Source organism: Protopterus annectens, chromosome 8.part1 (assembly GCF_019279795.1).
Source record: "Protopterus annectens isolate FY-2018-M chromosome 8.part1, PAN1.0, whole genome shotgun sequence".
NCBI classification, from domain to species: Eukaryota; Metazoa; Chordata; order Ceratodontiformes; family Protopteridae; genus Protopterus; species Protopterus annectens.
This window is the reverse complement of record NC_056742.1, coordinates 509,644,420-509,659,291: the sequence shown is the minus strand read 5'-3', so window position 1 is coordinate 509,659,291 and position 14,872 is coordinate 509,644,420. Positions and strand designations below refer to the sequence as shown.

At 41.5% G+C, this 14,872-nt stretch overlaps 1 protein-coding gene across 3 annotated transcripts in view; it reads left to right on the top strand.

Moving 5' to 3' along the window:
- Window positions 1-14,872, top strand: part of MTHFSD (methenyltetrahydrofolate synthetase domain containing) — a 601,324-nt gene that overhangs the window by 488,503 nt on the left and 97,949 nt on the right. For all 3 annotated transcript variants that reach the window (XM_044082038.1, XM_044082037.1, XM_044082036.1), the window contains exon 7: window positions 14,313-14,438. In XM_044082038.1, coding sequence (XP_043937973.1) covers window positions 14,313-14,438 — 126 coding nt within the window. The remainder of the gene's footprint in view (window positions 1-14,312; window positions 14,439-14,872) is intronic.

Here is a 14,872-nt window from a genome sequence, read left to right as displayed (position 1 = left end):
CTGTTAAGCTTGTTGCCCCAAGCTGACACATACTGGACCCCCTTTGAATTACACCAGCAATTGAGCCAGTTGTAGAAGCCAGTGACCATCTGTTTGTACTTTAACACCCCTTTTGGAGAAGGAAGGGTTCTACTCAAGACCATGGTCTTAACCTGCATGTGTGTTATGGATCGAGAGTTCTGGAGAAAGAAGGGTTCCACTCAAGACCGAGGTCTTAACCTGCGTGTGTGACATGGCTGGAGAGTTTTGGAGAAGGAGGGATTCCACTCGAGACCGAGGTCTTAACCCTGTGTTTGTGACATGGATGGAGAGTTTTAGAGAAGGAATGGTTCCACTTGAAACCGAGTTCTTAACCTGCATGTGTGACATGGATGGAGAGTTCTGGAGAAGGAAGGGTTCCACTCAAAACCAAGGTCTTAACCTGCGTGTGTGACATAAATGGAGAGTTCTGGAGAAGGAAGAGTTCCACTAGAGACTAAGGTCTTAACCTACATGTGTGATATGGATGGAGAGTTCTGACTTGTCTGTCTGCAATAACAAGAAGAAAACTATTCCAGGAACTTAAAACATGAAAATTGTTTCATTTGATACCAGTAGTATGACAACTTTTAAGCAACATTATGGAGTTATAGAATGGTTAAGGCAAGTTAGAGCAGATGTGTAATACATGATACAAGATTTTTACATGTAGGAGAAAGAAAAAGGAGTTGTTTTGCAAGGAGACAGTGTTTGTTATTTTGGAGAGTAAGAGTGTTCCATTGTGGCTCTGTTATATAGGAAGATGGGTTAGCAACAGTGCTCCATGGTGGCCATGTTATATAGGAAAGAGTTGGATTTTCATTGAGGCAGGGTTGTGGCTATATTTCTTGGTAGAGCATTGTGAATACAAAAGGGACAAAACAGTGACTGTACTGGCATGTGAAAAACTGGACGCACACAAAGTTGAGCCCCAGAAAGCCCAGTAAGATAAGGAAACTGAGATAATCTGGAAATAAAGCCCTTTACTTATACACCAGGGAGTTCAACAGTTGCAGTGGAGGAGTACTTTCTCCCTTGTATGTGGTCTTCTGTAGATCCTGCTGATAAAATTAAACATTTTCAGATCTTCTTTATGTTAAATCATATATGATCCAGTTATTCTATTTCAAAGAATGAACTGATCAATGCAGTTGGCACATGTTTTGCCACCCACAGGTCCTTCCCAAACCTCAGTCTCTTCCCCTTGCTCCAAAAATGTACCATGCTTATCTTTATTGTTCAGATCTCATTTGCTACAGACAAAATGTGCAGGGTATCCCAAGCTCAAGTCTCTTTTCTGATTTTTTTTTTCAATTAAGGGCAATAAGTACCTTTAGTTTTCTTTTAAAATGTTAGTATAGCATTTTGGTAGTGTTTTGTAACTGTTTTGTATATTTTCAGCTAATATTTCTGAAGTTTAATTTTTTACATCAGTCATCTTCTTTTGCTCCCAGGTGAGTCAAGAATGGACTTATTTTATTTTTATTATTTTGTTAACCTTGTTTTTGCTTAGTTTAACTTTGATTTTTTTCTGGTGTGGTAAAGAACAGTGCAGTGTAGTTAGATAACTATGTGTAAAGATAACATGTTCTTTACAATATGTGCTCGGGAATGGGTCATCTGGTGGCCCTTGTTGAAATATGTAGAAACGTTAGTAATTTGACATTACAGGAGTACTAAAATAGGATAATTTTAAAAGGTTTCCTCCCAATTGATAAGAAAAAGAGAAACAAAACAAGGGTAAGGAGGACAGGTTTGAGAAAGAGCAAGGCAGCCCTTCCTCACAAGGCAAATGGGACCCAACACTCACTAGACAGACCAGTGCAACCTATCCCCTTCAGTGAAGCAGCAACCATCCAATGGGGTTTCTCAGCTTGAAGCAATAGAAATGCTAAACCCAGCTCTGAGAAGAAAGCTGGGTAGCTTCTCCTAGAAGCATAAACTGTCTAGGTGCATAGAGTCAAGGCCTTCTTCTTCCATGTTGGTGAGTCAGACTAAGTATCTGCAGAGTCCCTCTTTGCATTTAGATTGTGTTAGAATGATAAAAGCCATAGTTAAGACCCAAATTAAGATCAATGTCCTTTCTTTTCCATCTGCTTTTGTGGCTGCTAGAGAACACCCTTTGCCATCCTCTTCTTCTGTTCTTTTCCTAAGCCGGTATTCTCACTGGGAGTGTCAGAGTTGACTGCCTTTCTGTGGTCTACTCTGTTAACATCGGTGGGGCTTGTGTCAGTGTTGCTGACTCCTCCTTTGACACGTGCGGCCTTGACACTGACTCCATCTGTGCAGAGGTCCACTAAGTCTGAGGTCATTGAGGTCAACTGTTTGACTTGACTTCATCATCAACTCTGTTGGTACCACTTGTAGCATCGGCATTATCGCCGTTCTTGCCATTGGTATAGAAGCCATCCTCAGCATTGTTACAGAGACTCAGAACAACTAACTCACCATTAACATCTTGAAGGTTGTAGGTGGTGGTGGGTTTGATGATCTTGGTACCCACACTTTTAAGTTGTTAGCCAAAGGTATGGGTACTATGTCAGTGCAACAAGTTGGGTTAATAGACTCCAGAGGAGTACAATAGATATTAGTTTTGCCCTGAGAAATGTCTCTCATTTTGGAGCATTGGGCCTTTCATAATCTTCCATTCAGGCACAGAAGTGAAAAGCCGTCACAGATTCAGGGTGTCTGGTGAATGTTTTCTTCTAAATGTTTGGGTAAATCCATTATGAGTGTTTCCAGGAAGAGGAAGTACAGGAGGAGGCAACTATGCTACCTAGTGGAGTCCACTGAGATACTGATTTGGACAAAGGAGAAGTTTCTTCCTGTACCTTCCAGATGACCCCATATTCATTCTTGAGCTCATGTGATAGAGAGGTCCTTGGCAGTTTACCCAATGTCCTTTGAGTAAGAAATTCTACAGGATGCTTTTCTTTTCACCCAGCCTATGTTTTGAGTGGTCTCGCCAAATGATCACATGATCAGTTTGGTTGTAGACAGCACTTGACAGGAGTCTGATGTGGCTGAGCTTGTCCCAAGGAAACTATGTAAGATCCTCTGACCTCACAAGGACAGACAAGAATGGAATAGGACACATCTTTCAAATAACATTGTAATGCTGTTAGTGACCAAGAGAGACAGTCTTCTGTTGAGAACCCTTCAGTTCATCTCTTGCTAGTGACTGAGTTATGGATTGGTTTTGAAAGCAAGTATATGCATCAGGTACTATTGCCATCAGAATGTTGAATTACTTGATACACGTGACATTTATACAGTGTGAGCTATCAGAGAAAATAGTAGTCATGCTGAAAAACTTGCCACAAAGTGAGCTTAAACCACAGTCTTTGGAGGCAACAGACTAGGCCAAAAGACATCTAAAGTCACTCTCTCCAGATGGCTATCTGATTACATATCGTTCTGTTACCACAACATAACCTAAGAGCTGATTCCACAAGTGCTGTGTCTATTTGTTTAGCCTTTTTCAGAAGTTCATCTATGGAGTATGTTTCTGCTGCAACATGTGCTTCACTGCATACTTTTACAAGACAGTGTGCACTGAATGTAATTTCAAAAGCCAGATCTTCCTTTGAAACCACCATCTTCCTGAGTTATTTATCATGATTACATCCAAGATGTTTAGCTGAGGACTCTGTCATACCTTTGAAGCATATATACTGAATCATTTATATCAAAGTTCTGCACTTACCATAACATTATATCTCCATGATCTGTATCCACTCATTTCAAACTGTCATCCCACATTCCCTCTTTCTGTACTAGAATACCTTTTCATAAGGACCTGGTCAATCATACCTAAGTAGTTTAATGGGTATTGCCATGGTATACTGGTAGAAACAGTCTATGTAGATATAAGTGAATACTATTAGCTTTAGGACATATTTGATCTGGAGAAGAAGGGAGGAACGTGGTGCATTATGGGAACAAGAGGAGGAAGTTGGAGCTGGGAAAGCCCTGCAAGGTGCCAAAAAAATGTTGCTTGACATGACTAGTTCTTCCTTTGAAGTGGATTGACATGGATTATGAGTATCTATCATCATGATAACTGCATAACTTTCTGTCTGATGTTGTCAGTTTTCATTCAGGTTCTGATCTGACTGCTCTTGAGCTCCTCCATTACCCATAATGCACCAACCCTAACATACCTCAGATCAGAGCATTTTAAGTTAATTATTTTCTTTTTTCCTAGTAAAGTCAAGTTTCTACTTTTAGTGTAATCTTCTTAGCACAATTGTTAAGCTTTTCTATCTTTACATGCCTTTAGTGTAATTATAATTACCATTGCTGGTATTTGTCTTTTCTCTATTTACCTGTTAAAAAAAAAATTCCGAAAAGGGTCCATCTGGCTTTAAAAAGTGCCAGAAATGTCTGCACAAATTGACTGTCCCTGATGCTTATGCTTTGTGTGTCTAGTGTTTGGGTCCAGACCATTTACAGGTAGATTGCTGCATTTGCAAGGCCTTCAACCTGTGAGCAGTCACAGAGAGAAAAAATAAGTTAATTCTGAAAGGGCTGTTACCTTCTTCCTTTGCAGAGGCTATATCTGGGGCTCAACCCGGGTCTTCTGGATCTTCAATTCCCTCGTCAGATAGTACCACAGAGCCAACATGGAAAAAACACAAAGTCGGATCCAAAAACTGCTCCATCTCAGCCGGCATTGGAATCAAAAACAACGACTTCAGATCCTAGCTTTTCAGATCAAAAGCCTTTGCCCAGGACCAGGCATTACCCCTCCATTGACCCAGTACCCTCTAGAGTTCCTTCCCCGTATCTTGAATCACTCCAGCACTCTAGGTCCCCATCCTGACTTCTTCCAGAAGTCTGACCGAGGCCGACGTGGACAAAATGATGAGGAAATTTCTCTCAGTGCAGATGCAGATGGGAGTTCTCCCGACTTCTACCCCTTTGGTCAGGAAGTCCTTGTTTGTACTACTCCACCAAATCTTTGCTCCTACTCCAATTTGACCTGTTGTTTTGAAGCTCTTCTAACTGAATCTCCTGGGATCATCTGGATTGGATCTGAAGATTTTAGTATCTTCGGCTCTGAAGCTGTCTGAGTGCACCGGATCCAGTGATTTCACAGCTGGACAACTCTCAGAGCCAAAGCATCCCTGACGGATATGAGGCTTTAGAGTCAACTCTGAAGTTTTCAGAGCTATCTCTTCCCCTCGGAACCTCGGTATTGGACAGCTCAGCTCCAACCTCCACCTCGGGTGGACTTCATGGCTTCTCAGCTACATCATCTTCTTTCTTCCCAGAGCATTTTGCCTTTGAGGTAGTGGAGAGTGCGTTCTCTGCTTCTGCAGGACAAATGGTCCCTACTGCCTGTGATCTTACCTCTGGATTCCGTGTGCCTCTGCGCCTTGAGCCTCAGCATTTACGTCACAGGGACAGCCAGCCCAAAGTCTCAAGGTTACCCAGCAAGGTATTATTATATCTTCCAGTACTTCTCCGGAGCATCCCACTGAAAAAATCCCTAGGAAGAGGAAGTGGAAGAGGATGCACTACTCCCCTCAGGAGTCCATCCTGAAGGTACTGATTTTGATGAAGAGGAAGGGTCTCCAAGATCACCAACCAAAAACATCTTATTCAGAGACATCCTTGAGATTCTTAAGCAGAGGGGTGGTTGGTCTACCAATAACCCTTTCCCAGAGGAATCAGTATTCCTGAAGGCCTTTGGGTTGACTTGTCTACCTCCTGGATAAGTCTGCCCGCCAATGAGCTCATTAACTTGATCTCTTGGTGGGCGTGGAAGGAGCCGGACACAGTTGAGCCAATCCACAAAAGACCGGATTGGATTCTGGCACCACCTGCAGGAAGAGAGTTTTGGAGCAAGGGAGTGCCCGTAGATGCTGTGGTCATGATGGTGGCCGCCAAGAAGGAACTTGTGGAGCAGAGTTCCTCTGTCCATCTCCATAGCAGGGAGTCTATGGCTTTGGAGAAATTTCATTTGTATTCTTCGGTGACCTTTGCCCTCAGATCATTGAACTACTTGGCACACTTTCGGACTTGATAAAGGAACTATCAAAATCCCTTTCTGGGACCACTACCGCTGAGACTCATGCTTCTGTGGCCTCACAGTTGGCAAGCCTACAATCCATTTCTAATTCATCCATGAGGCTTATCTCTCATGCAGCTGAAGGTACCTCAAGGACATCGGGTACAGGCATTTCCATTAGGAGGCATGCCTAGATGCGCTTATGTGACTTGTTGAGCCCTTCAAGTCCTCTTTCATTAATGCTCCTTTTGATAGAACCTTCTTATTCGGCCCCAAAGTGAAGGACACGCTCTCCAAGTGAGAACAGGATGAAAAGACCCTCTCTGAAGTGGGACTATGTTTTTCGACCCCCTCAAAGGACCTTCTCCATGAACCAACAAGGAGCATGAAAATTGTGCTTCAAAAAGTTCCAGGGTCCTTTTTAAGATCCACATGGAGATGGTTCCCCAGAGGCAGAGTGGAGGGACTCAAATGGAAGATACCGCCCATGCAGCAGAGGAGGCCAGCAAAACCAAGGGTCTAGAAATTCCTTGTGTGACAGACCCTACCAGCACTCCGGAAAGGAGGCCAGATTGTTCCCCTTTGGTGGCAGTCGGCGGTCATTTATCCCTGTACCTGAGAGCCTGACTCAACATCACAAAAGATATGTGGGTGCAGAGGATTATTTCCAGAGGTTATATAATTCCCTTTTCCCTTCCACCTCCATCGGTATGCAAATTTCCCAATGTTTCACCTGGTCAGAGGAAAGCAGCAGCACTAGAAATACTGGAAAAAAAAGAGTCATCCAAGAGGTCCCACCCAGACCAGATAGACTCCAGAACTTGCTCAGGATTCTTTTTAGTGCAGAAGAAAATGGGCTGGAGACCGATTTTGGATCTCAGCAACTTGAACAAATCAGTTCTTCACGCAAAGGTTTGGATGGTCATGGTTCAGTCCATTCTGCCTTTTTTGTGCAAGGATGACTAGATGTACTTGACAGACCATCAGGATGAGTACTATCACAAAACAATGAACAGACACTCCAGAAGGTATCTATGCTTCCAGCTGGGAGCCAGTCATTGCCAGTTCAGAGCACTGCCCTTTGCTTCACCACAGCTCCCTGGGTGTTCACCTAATGCATGCCAGTGGTAGCAGCTCACTTGTGACCGCAGGGATTCTGAGTGTTTCCCTGCTTGGATGACAGGCTCATTGCTGCCCCGACTAGGCATCTGCTAATAAGAGCACGAGATCAGGTACTCCAGACTTGGTCCCTTGTGGACATAACCGTAAATTACAACAAATCTCAGTTAGAACCATCTCAGACATTGGAATTTGTAGGAGCAAATTTCAACACGGTATTAGTGATACCTTCTCTTCCTCTTTCAAGACTACAAATTATCAGATTCCAGGTCAGAAGAATAATAACTTTGGTGGTGGAGTCGATCAGATCAGGTTCTACAAGGCCATCCTTTCATTCTTCCTCAGCCCAAGACCATAGTGACCACAAATTGGGGGGGGGGGGGGCACTTCCTGGGGAAAACAGTCCAAGACACTTGATTCCCCAAAGAGGCGAACACATATATCAATGTTTTGGAAATGAGAGCAGTGCTCTTAGCATTGCAGGCCTTCCAAGACACTCTCTCTTTAGGGACAATTGCAATTCAAACAGAAAATATGTCAGTGCTTTGGTGCATCAACAAACAAGGACGAACCAAGTCTTACCCTTGTGTTGAGAAGCCTTCAAAATGCAGCAGTGGACGATCTCATCAAAATGCAATGCACATTCTGGGGAAGTCCACCGTGATGGCAGACAAACTGAGCAGGTCCATTCTACTACCTCACAAGTGGTCTGTCAGCATGAGCTTGGCAGAAATAATTTTTTGCCAATGGGGCCAGCCTTGCTGCAATCTCTTTGCATCTCCCCTAAACAGCAAGTTAGCAGCTTCTTTGCCCTAATCCCCCTGCTGGGGGAATCACCAAGGGATGCTCTACTAGACAATTGCCCCCCCCCCCCCATCTCCTCTCTGCGTATCCTCCAAGTCCCTCCCACCTTTCTGCAGAAAGCTTTCCGGTTGAAAAACAAAGTCATTCTCTTTGCACTTTACTGGCCTTGACAGATTTGGTTCCCTTTTCTTTGGTCTCATCTAATTTACCCACCTTAGATTTTGGATCCAATTTCAGACCTCCTGTCTCACCTGACAGGCATGATTCACACAGATATCTCAAACCAAAAGATGACAGACTGGTTTCTCCACTTCCTTTAATTGCCAGACAACCTATGCTCCCATCCCCTGTTCGTCATATACTTTTATCTTCCCATAAACCTTCTACAAGAAAACTTTGCAGAAGTAAATGGAAAAGTTTTGTTTTTTGGGTGCATCAGAAACATACTGACACTTTTTCAGCCCCTGTACATTGTGTCTTTGAACTTTTGGCAACAGTTTTCAGTGAAGGAGATAGCACCGCAACCATTAGAGTTCAATTTGCAGCCATCTCTAATTTTCACATTGGATTTAAGAACTCCACCCTGGCTTTATCTAAATTTTGTAAGGCCCTCTTGAGAGATACTCTGCTTTTAAAACCTCCTTATAAAAATTCAACTTCTCCATGGGGCGTAAATGTGATACTGCAGACCTTGATTTAGTCCCCCTTTAAACCAGCAGCAAAATGTGATGTTATGTTTCTGACCTGGAGGACTATCTTTGTGGTAGCCATCAGGAGGACTATCTTTGTGGTAGCCATCACCTGTGCTAGATGACCTGGAGGACTATCTTTGTGGTAGCCATCACCTGTGCTAGATGACCTGAGAACTGTGTTTGTGGTAGCCATTGCTAAATGACCTGGATGACTATCTTTGTGGTAGCCATCACCTGTGCTAGATGACCTGGAGGACTATCTTTGTGGTAGCCATCACCTGTGCAAGATGACCTTGAGGACTATCTTTGTGGTAGCCATCACCTGTGCTAGATGACCTGGAGGACTATCTTTGTGGTAGCCATCACCTGTGCAAGATGACCTTGAGGACTATCTTTGTGGTAGCCATCATCTGTGCTAGATGGCCTGGAGGACTATCTTTGTGGTAGCCATCACATGTGCTAGATGACCTGGAGGACTATCTTTGTGATAGCCATCACCTGTGCTAGATGGATTTCAGAACTTCAAGCATGGTCTTCTAAACCTCCCCACTTGATTATTCTCGGGGATAGAGTAACATTGCAAACCGATCCTTCTTTCCTTTCTAAGGTGGTGTCAGATTCTGACATCAACCAGTCCATTAATCTACCACTTTTCTTTCTTAAATTTGCAAGCAAAGGTGAATATATGTTGCAGTTATTGGATATTCACGGACGATTACATTTTTACTTACATAGAACAAAATAAAGTAGAAAGCTGGATCGATTATCAATTATTTGTCTCCTTTTCAGATTCTAAATTGGATAAATCAGTTGCAAAGGTAACTTTAGCCAGATGGCTGACAGATTGTATATCATTTATCTACAACAAGTTGGGTCTGTTTACCAAAACCTTTAAGAGCCCATTCAACTAGGTCCATGGCAACTTCTTCATTGTTTCTGTCTAGGGCTTCCATGGATGACATGTGAAGCTGCAACTTGGCTAATCCTCCTACCTTTATTTTTCATTACAAACTAGATCTGGTCTCTAAGGGAAGCACAGCCTTTGGCTCACTTGTGCTCAGTAATATTCATCCTTAGAGTCCACCTGGGATTAGCTGAGGACTCTGCCCCAACTGTTCAGGAATGAATGAAAAGTGACAGCATCAGATAAAAAGGTTATGTACTCAACACAATGTTACATCTTTGTTGTTCATTTTGTACTCAACACAACGTTACATCTTTGCTGTTCATTTTGTACTCAACACAACGTTACATCTTTGTTGTTCATTTTGTACTCAACACAACGTTACATCTTTGCTGTTCATTTTCATTCTTCCTCAACTCCAGTCCCACCAACTCCCAACTTTTTTAACAACTGATTTGTGGAAGAAGGAGAACTTACAGTGACACCACTTTTCCATATGTTGAGCTCCACATAATGGCTTCTTCTACCAGGGATGATATGATAATATTTCTTAAATTATGTAAACTAGCAAACAAGATGTGAGGAATGTTAGGGGTTGGTGAATTATGAGCAGGGGGTGAACTCGAGACCTCTTTAGTGGCCACAAGGTGAAATAAGAGCTGAGATGGAATTCGGTTGAATCTGAACCCAACTGTTGAAGAAGAATGACAATTGACAACACAGATGGAACGTTATGGTGAGTACATAACTTTATATACAACTCTGAGATCGCCACCTCGGAGTAGAAGGAGAAAATAATAAAAGCAAAGCTCTGAGTTCTCTCGAGACAGAAAGTTTGTGTCATACCATCCTGTGCCTCTGTCCAAAACCATACACTAACATTTTATGGTGCTGGTGGTACAGATCGCATGCCATTCTGTTCTACCTTTCCATTTACCACTTTTATTTTGTGAGAACTTGCTTGCAGAATAAACCATTATGTTTAACTATGGAGAAAGCTGATTTACTTGAGCAGTCTGAAGATTTTAATTCACTTATTAACAGGGTAAGTGAACTAGTCACTATTAACTCTTTTGAGCCCTGACCTAGTCTACAGGGAACATAGGACCATACCAGGAAGGTAATCACAGGAACTGTAAGATGCCTAGCTGTGTGTTCCTTTAAACTGATAAACTTAAAACGTTTGTGCCACCATTTTCAAGCCCTTGTATAGTGCTCACCTCCCAAGTCAATCAGGGCTGTACAGGATACCCCCTCCAGTCATCAAAACTAGTCTTAAAGTTTGATAAAATAGTACTTTGACCAGTAGTGATAACATATTCCGTAGGCTAGGAATAAGTTGATGTGTTATCTGTTGGTGCAGATTTAAATCCTTAGTGCAGATGTTTGTAGGTTTTGTGAAGAAATAGCAAGTCCAATATGGCTAGGTCTTTAATGGCTCAAAAAGCAAGACATGGGTCACTTCACAACAACCTGTAGGCCACTGAGTTATGCTAATCTATCAGGGTGGTTGAAGAATTTAAGACCTTTAACTGTTGTGGTTAGAAATCTTTGGGGCCTTTTCAATTGAGCAGTCTGCTTACATTTTTACATACCATGGGGGCATTGTCTTCAGTGATAGGTCTGATAAAGGAAGAGTACAGTGGTAGGATGCCTTTATACGACTATCCTCAATATCCAACAGAAATTAACTGGTCTGGTACAAGGACTTCCTGCCTGTGGTGGAAACTGAGTGATCCATTGAGAGAAAGTTGTCCACACAAGTACCCAAGTCTCTTGTGACAGTATCTCTGTGAAGATGAATATCATTTATAACATATAAGATTTAAGCAGCCTTTCTGCCAAATCTTAGCATGCTATTTTTTTTTTAAATTTCACTCAAGATCATTTTTGATGCACCATGTATGTGCATATTCCAGCCCTTGCTGTATCTGTTTTGTTTCAGGGGGATGAGGAGATAACAGTGCCAAATTTGATGTCATCAGGAAACTAGGTCAGCTACACTTCTGAGATATTGTCTTGGCTGTCTGCAGAATAAATGCCAAGCAGGAAAGGACACACAACTGATCCCTTTGGCACCTCAGTAGTTACAGTGTTACATTCATAATGGGCTCAGAACTGAGCCCTGTGGCACTCAGCTAGTTAAAATTTAAACTCACAGAGGGAACTAGCAGATTTCACATGGTCTGTTGGATACACAGTCTGAAATCCATCAGATAATGTAGGGGTTTGCATTACGTTTGTCTGTCTTTTTTTCAATAATACCATCATGTGGAATAGTGTCAAAAGCCCTGGGCTGGTTGAAATATGTAGTGTGTACAGATTGACCACTACACAGCCTCGGTACCCTTTTCAAAGAAGCTTCCCCGGTTCAGGAGGCAGGACCTCCCCATCATAAAACCAAGCTGATTTGGATTTCAATCAATTAAGTTGTCTATGTCTGCATAATGAGTAATTATATGATGTGTTATATGGCTCTGCAAATAGTGCGGTTGAGGTTGATGGGTCTGTAATTGTCTGGGTCCGTAGAGGGGCCACCCTTGTGTAGAGGAGTCAGAATGGCTGTTCTGCAGGCATCAGGAGCAAACCCTGTCGATAGGCTGAGGGCAAACATTTTCAGTAGAGGCCCAGATAGTGCGTATGTTGCATGATAATGATGAAACCTGGTATGTTGCTTGATCACATGCATGTATTATTTTTAGCCTTTGACATGGATTCTGAGACTTGTTCCAAGGTGACTACAGGGGAAGAGATAGTCGGGATAGCAGTGAGTGTAGGAGGGGAAAAGTTAGCACTAAATCTGTCCGCAAATAAATTAGTGATGCATAGGAGGAGTAAAGTTAGCACTAAATCTGTCTGCTAATATATTAGTGAGATCCTTGGGTTCAGCGTGGGTAATATTATGGCTGAGCTTATTTCACTGATGGATATTATTCTTTAATTTTCTGACATAACTAAAGAAAGATTTGTAGTTTCCTTTGGAATCTGTAGCACCCTTAAGTTCATATTCTGCTTTGCATTCCCTAATCATGTTTTTAAGTGTCGGTTCCCTAATCGTGTTTTTAAGTGTCGGTTCCCTAATCGTGTTTTTAAGTGTCGGTTCCCTAATCGTGTTTTTAAGCTTCGGTTCCCTAATCGTGTTTTTAAGCTTCGGTTCCCTAGTAGTGTTTTTAAGCTTCGGTTCCCTAATCGTGTTTTTAAGCTTCGGTTCCCTAATCGTGTTTTTAAGTGTTGGTTCCCTAATCGTGTTTTTAAGCTTCGGTTCCCTAATCGTGTTTTTAAGTGTTGGTTCCCTAATAGTGTTTTTAAGTTTCAGTTCCCTAATAGTGTTTTTAACTTTCAGTAGTGATTCGGTGTAGTTTTAAAGTATGGAGATGAGGATTTCTTGTGGCTTTTTGTTATTTTCCTTCTTTTGTTGTAGAATTTATTAATATGAGATTTCTACCAGAAAAGGTTATTCCTGAATTTACAGTTATATTTAGAGTTGGCTTGGTGCTAGATTTTCTTTGCAGCTGTTCAAGTGCAAGTGCAGGTAAAAGTCAGAGGTGAAAGCATCAGAGCTCTTAGTTGGCTCATTTGCAAAGGATCGTTTGGATTTTTGCATAGGTCCTCTACAAGCTGAGGTAGGTTTGCACTGGAGAAGATGGTCTTATTTTGTGGTGAGGTAGGATCACTAGACCCGACAGAGAAGATGGCTGATTTGTGGTCAGACTTGACCACGGATGACGAGATGCAGGATGGGATGCCGGTGAGGGCTGCATTGATAAGCACTGGGTACCGTAGTATTAATGAAATATAAGATACACTGAGCATAACTATTTTTAGAGTTGTAAGTGTGACAATCAATGCTTGCGTAATTTAATTCCCCTAATAAGAAGGTATCTGGTTTGATACTTAATGCCTCAGTGGTGTTGAGGTCATTTCTTTGAACTTTAGACAACATTGATGGAAATATGTAGCTAGCAATGAGGAAGTAGCTGGATCTGTTAAAGGTGAATTGGAGTTCCATGAGCTCCAGATTATATTTTTGAATAGTATGATGCAAAGTAATGTTTTTTCTAACAAATATAGATACTCCCCAGCAGTTTCTCAAGGGCAAAGGTAAATGAACTTTACATGGATACTTTATTGTAGCCAGTCAACTACCGGGTTTTTTGGGAGGTAGTTGGAAACCAAAGTACTGAGAGAAAATCTAAATAGGGGAAATGTACAAAATCCACACAAACAGTGACTGTTGTCAGGATTGAACCTTGGTGTTGTGAGGTACCTTGCCATCCTACCCGATTAAATGACCAAGTATGTATGAGTACCAGCAGGCTAAATATAGCAGTGAATAACATGCTTGTACTTCATTAACACAAATCTAAGGCTTCCTGCAAGATGCATCATTAACCCTGGGAGCATTCATTATCATGTACATTAATTCTCCACCGTCAGCCGTGTAATTTACAGAAAATTAAACTGCACTGAGCAAAAGGAAATAGTTGTTCTGTTATTCTGTTTTTCCGCGTCATTTATGGTAAGGCAAGGACTGTTGTCAGTGTTGATAATTTAAGTAATCAAATCTAAATTATGAATAAAATGAAAAAAAAAATCTTTTATTACTAAACTTTCTTTTCAACATACTCGTCTTTTCTCCTTTACAAGCTTTTTAACTGATGCCAGTATTTTCTAATGATTGTTTTAAGGATGTCCAAAGTAATGCAGCTTTCAGTGCATGCGTTTTTCTGTGTGTTTATTTCCTTATGTGTTATTTCAGGTGGTTGACATACCAGAACAGCTGATTGACGATCATGATTTAACAGTTGATTATATCCTAACACCCACCAGAATTATCAAAACAGATTGCAAACTACCTAAGCCTTGTGGAATAATTTGGTCCAAGGTATGTTTCCAGGTTTTTGTTGTTAACTCTCTGTACTGGAGTGAAAGATTCTTTGTTTAGCTGTAGTTAAGATAGTGCATGGAAGAGGTACTTTAGCAAGTGCCGAAGTGAATGGAGTAAGAGTTTTAAGATATTTTAAGTTTGTTATTTTGAAAAAGTGCTGGATCATGTTCAGTAATGCGTTATGCTAAGTTTTTCTCTCTGCAGAATGCAGTCTTTCGGGACATGCATTTATGCAGTTTAGTATAAAAAGCTAGAAAAAGAAGTACAATACTATTTTTGCAATGAAAATTTCATATGTAAAAACTGTTTTTGCAATGATAATTTCATATGTAAAAACTGTTTTTGAAATGATAATTTCATATGTAAAACAAGCATTTGTTAAAAACTACATGGATGATATGGGAGGCATGAGAAAGTGGAGGAAATATGTA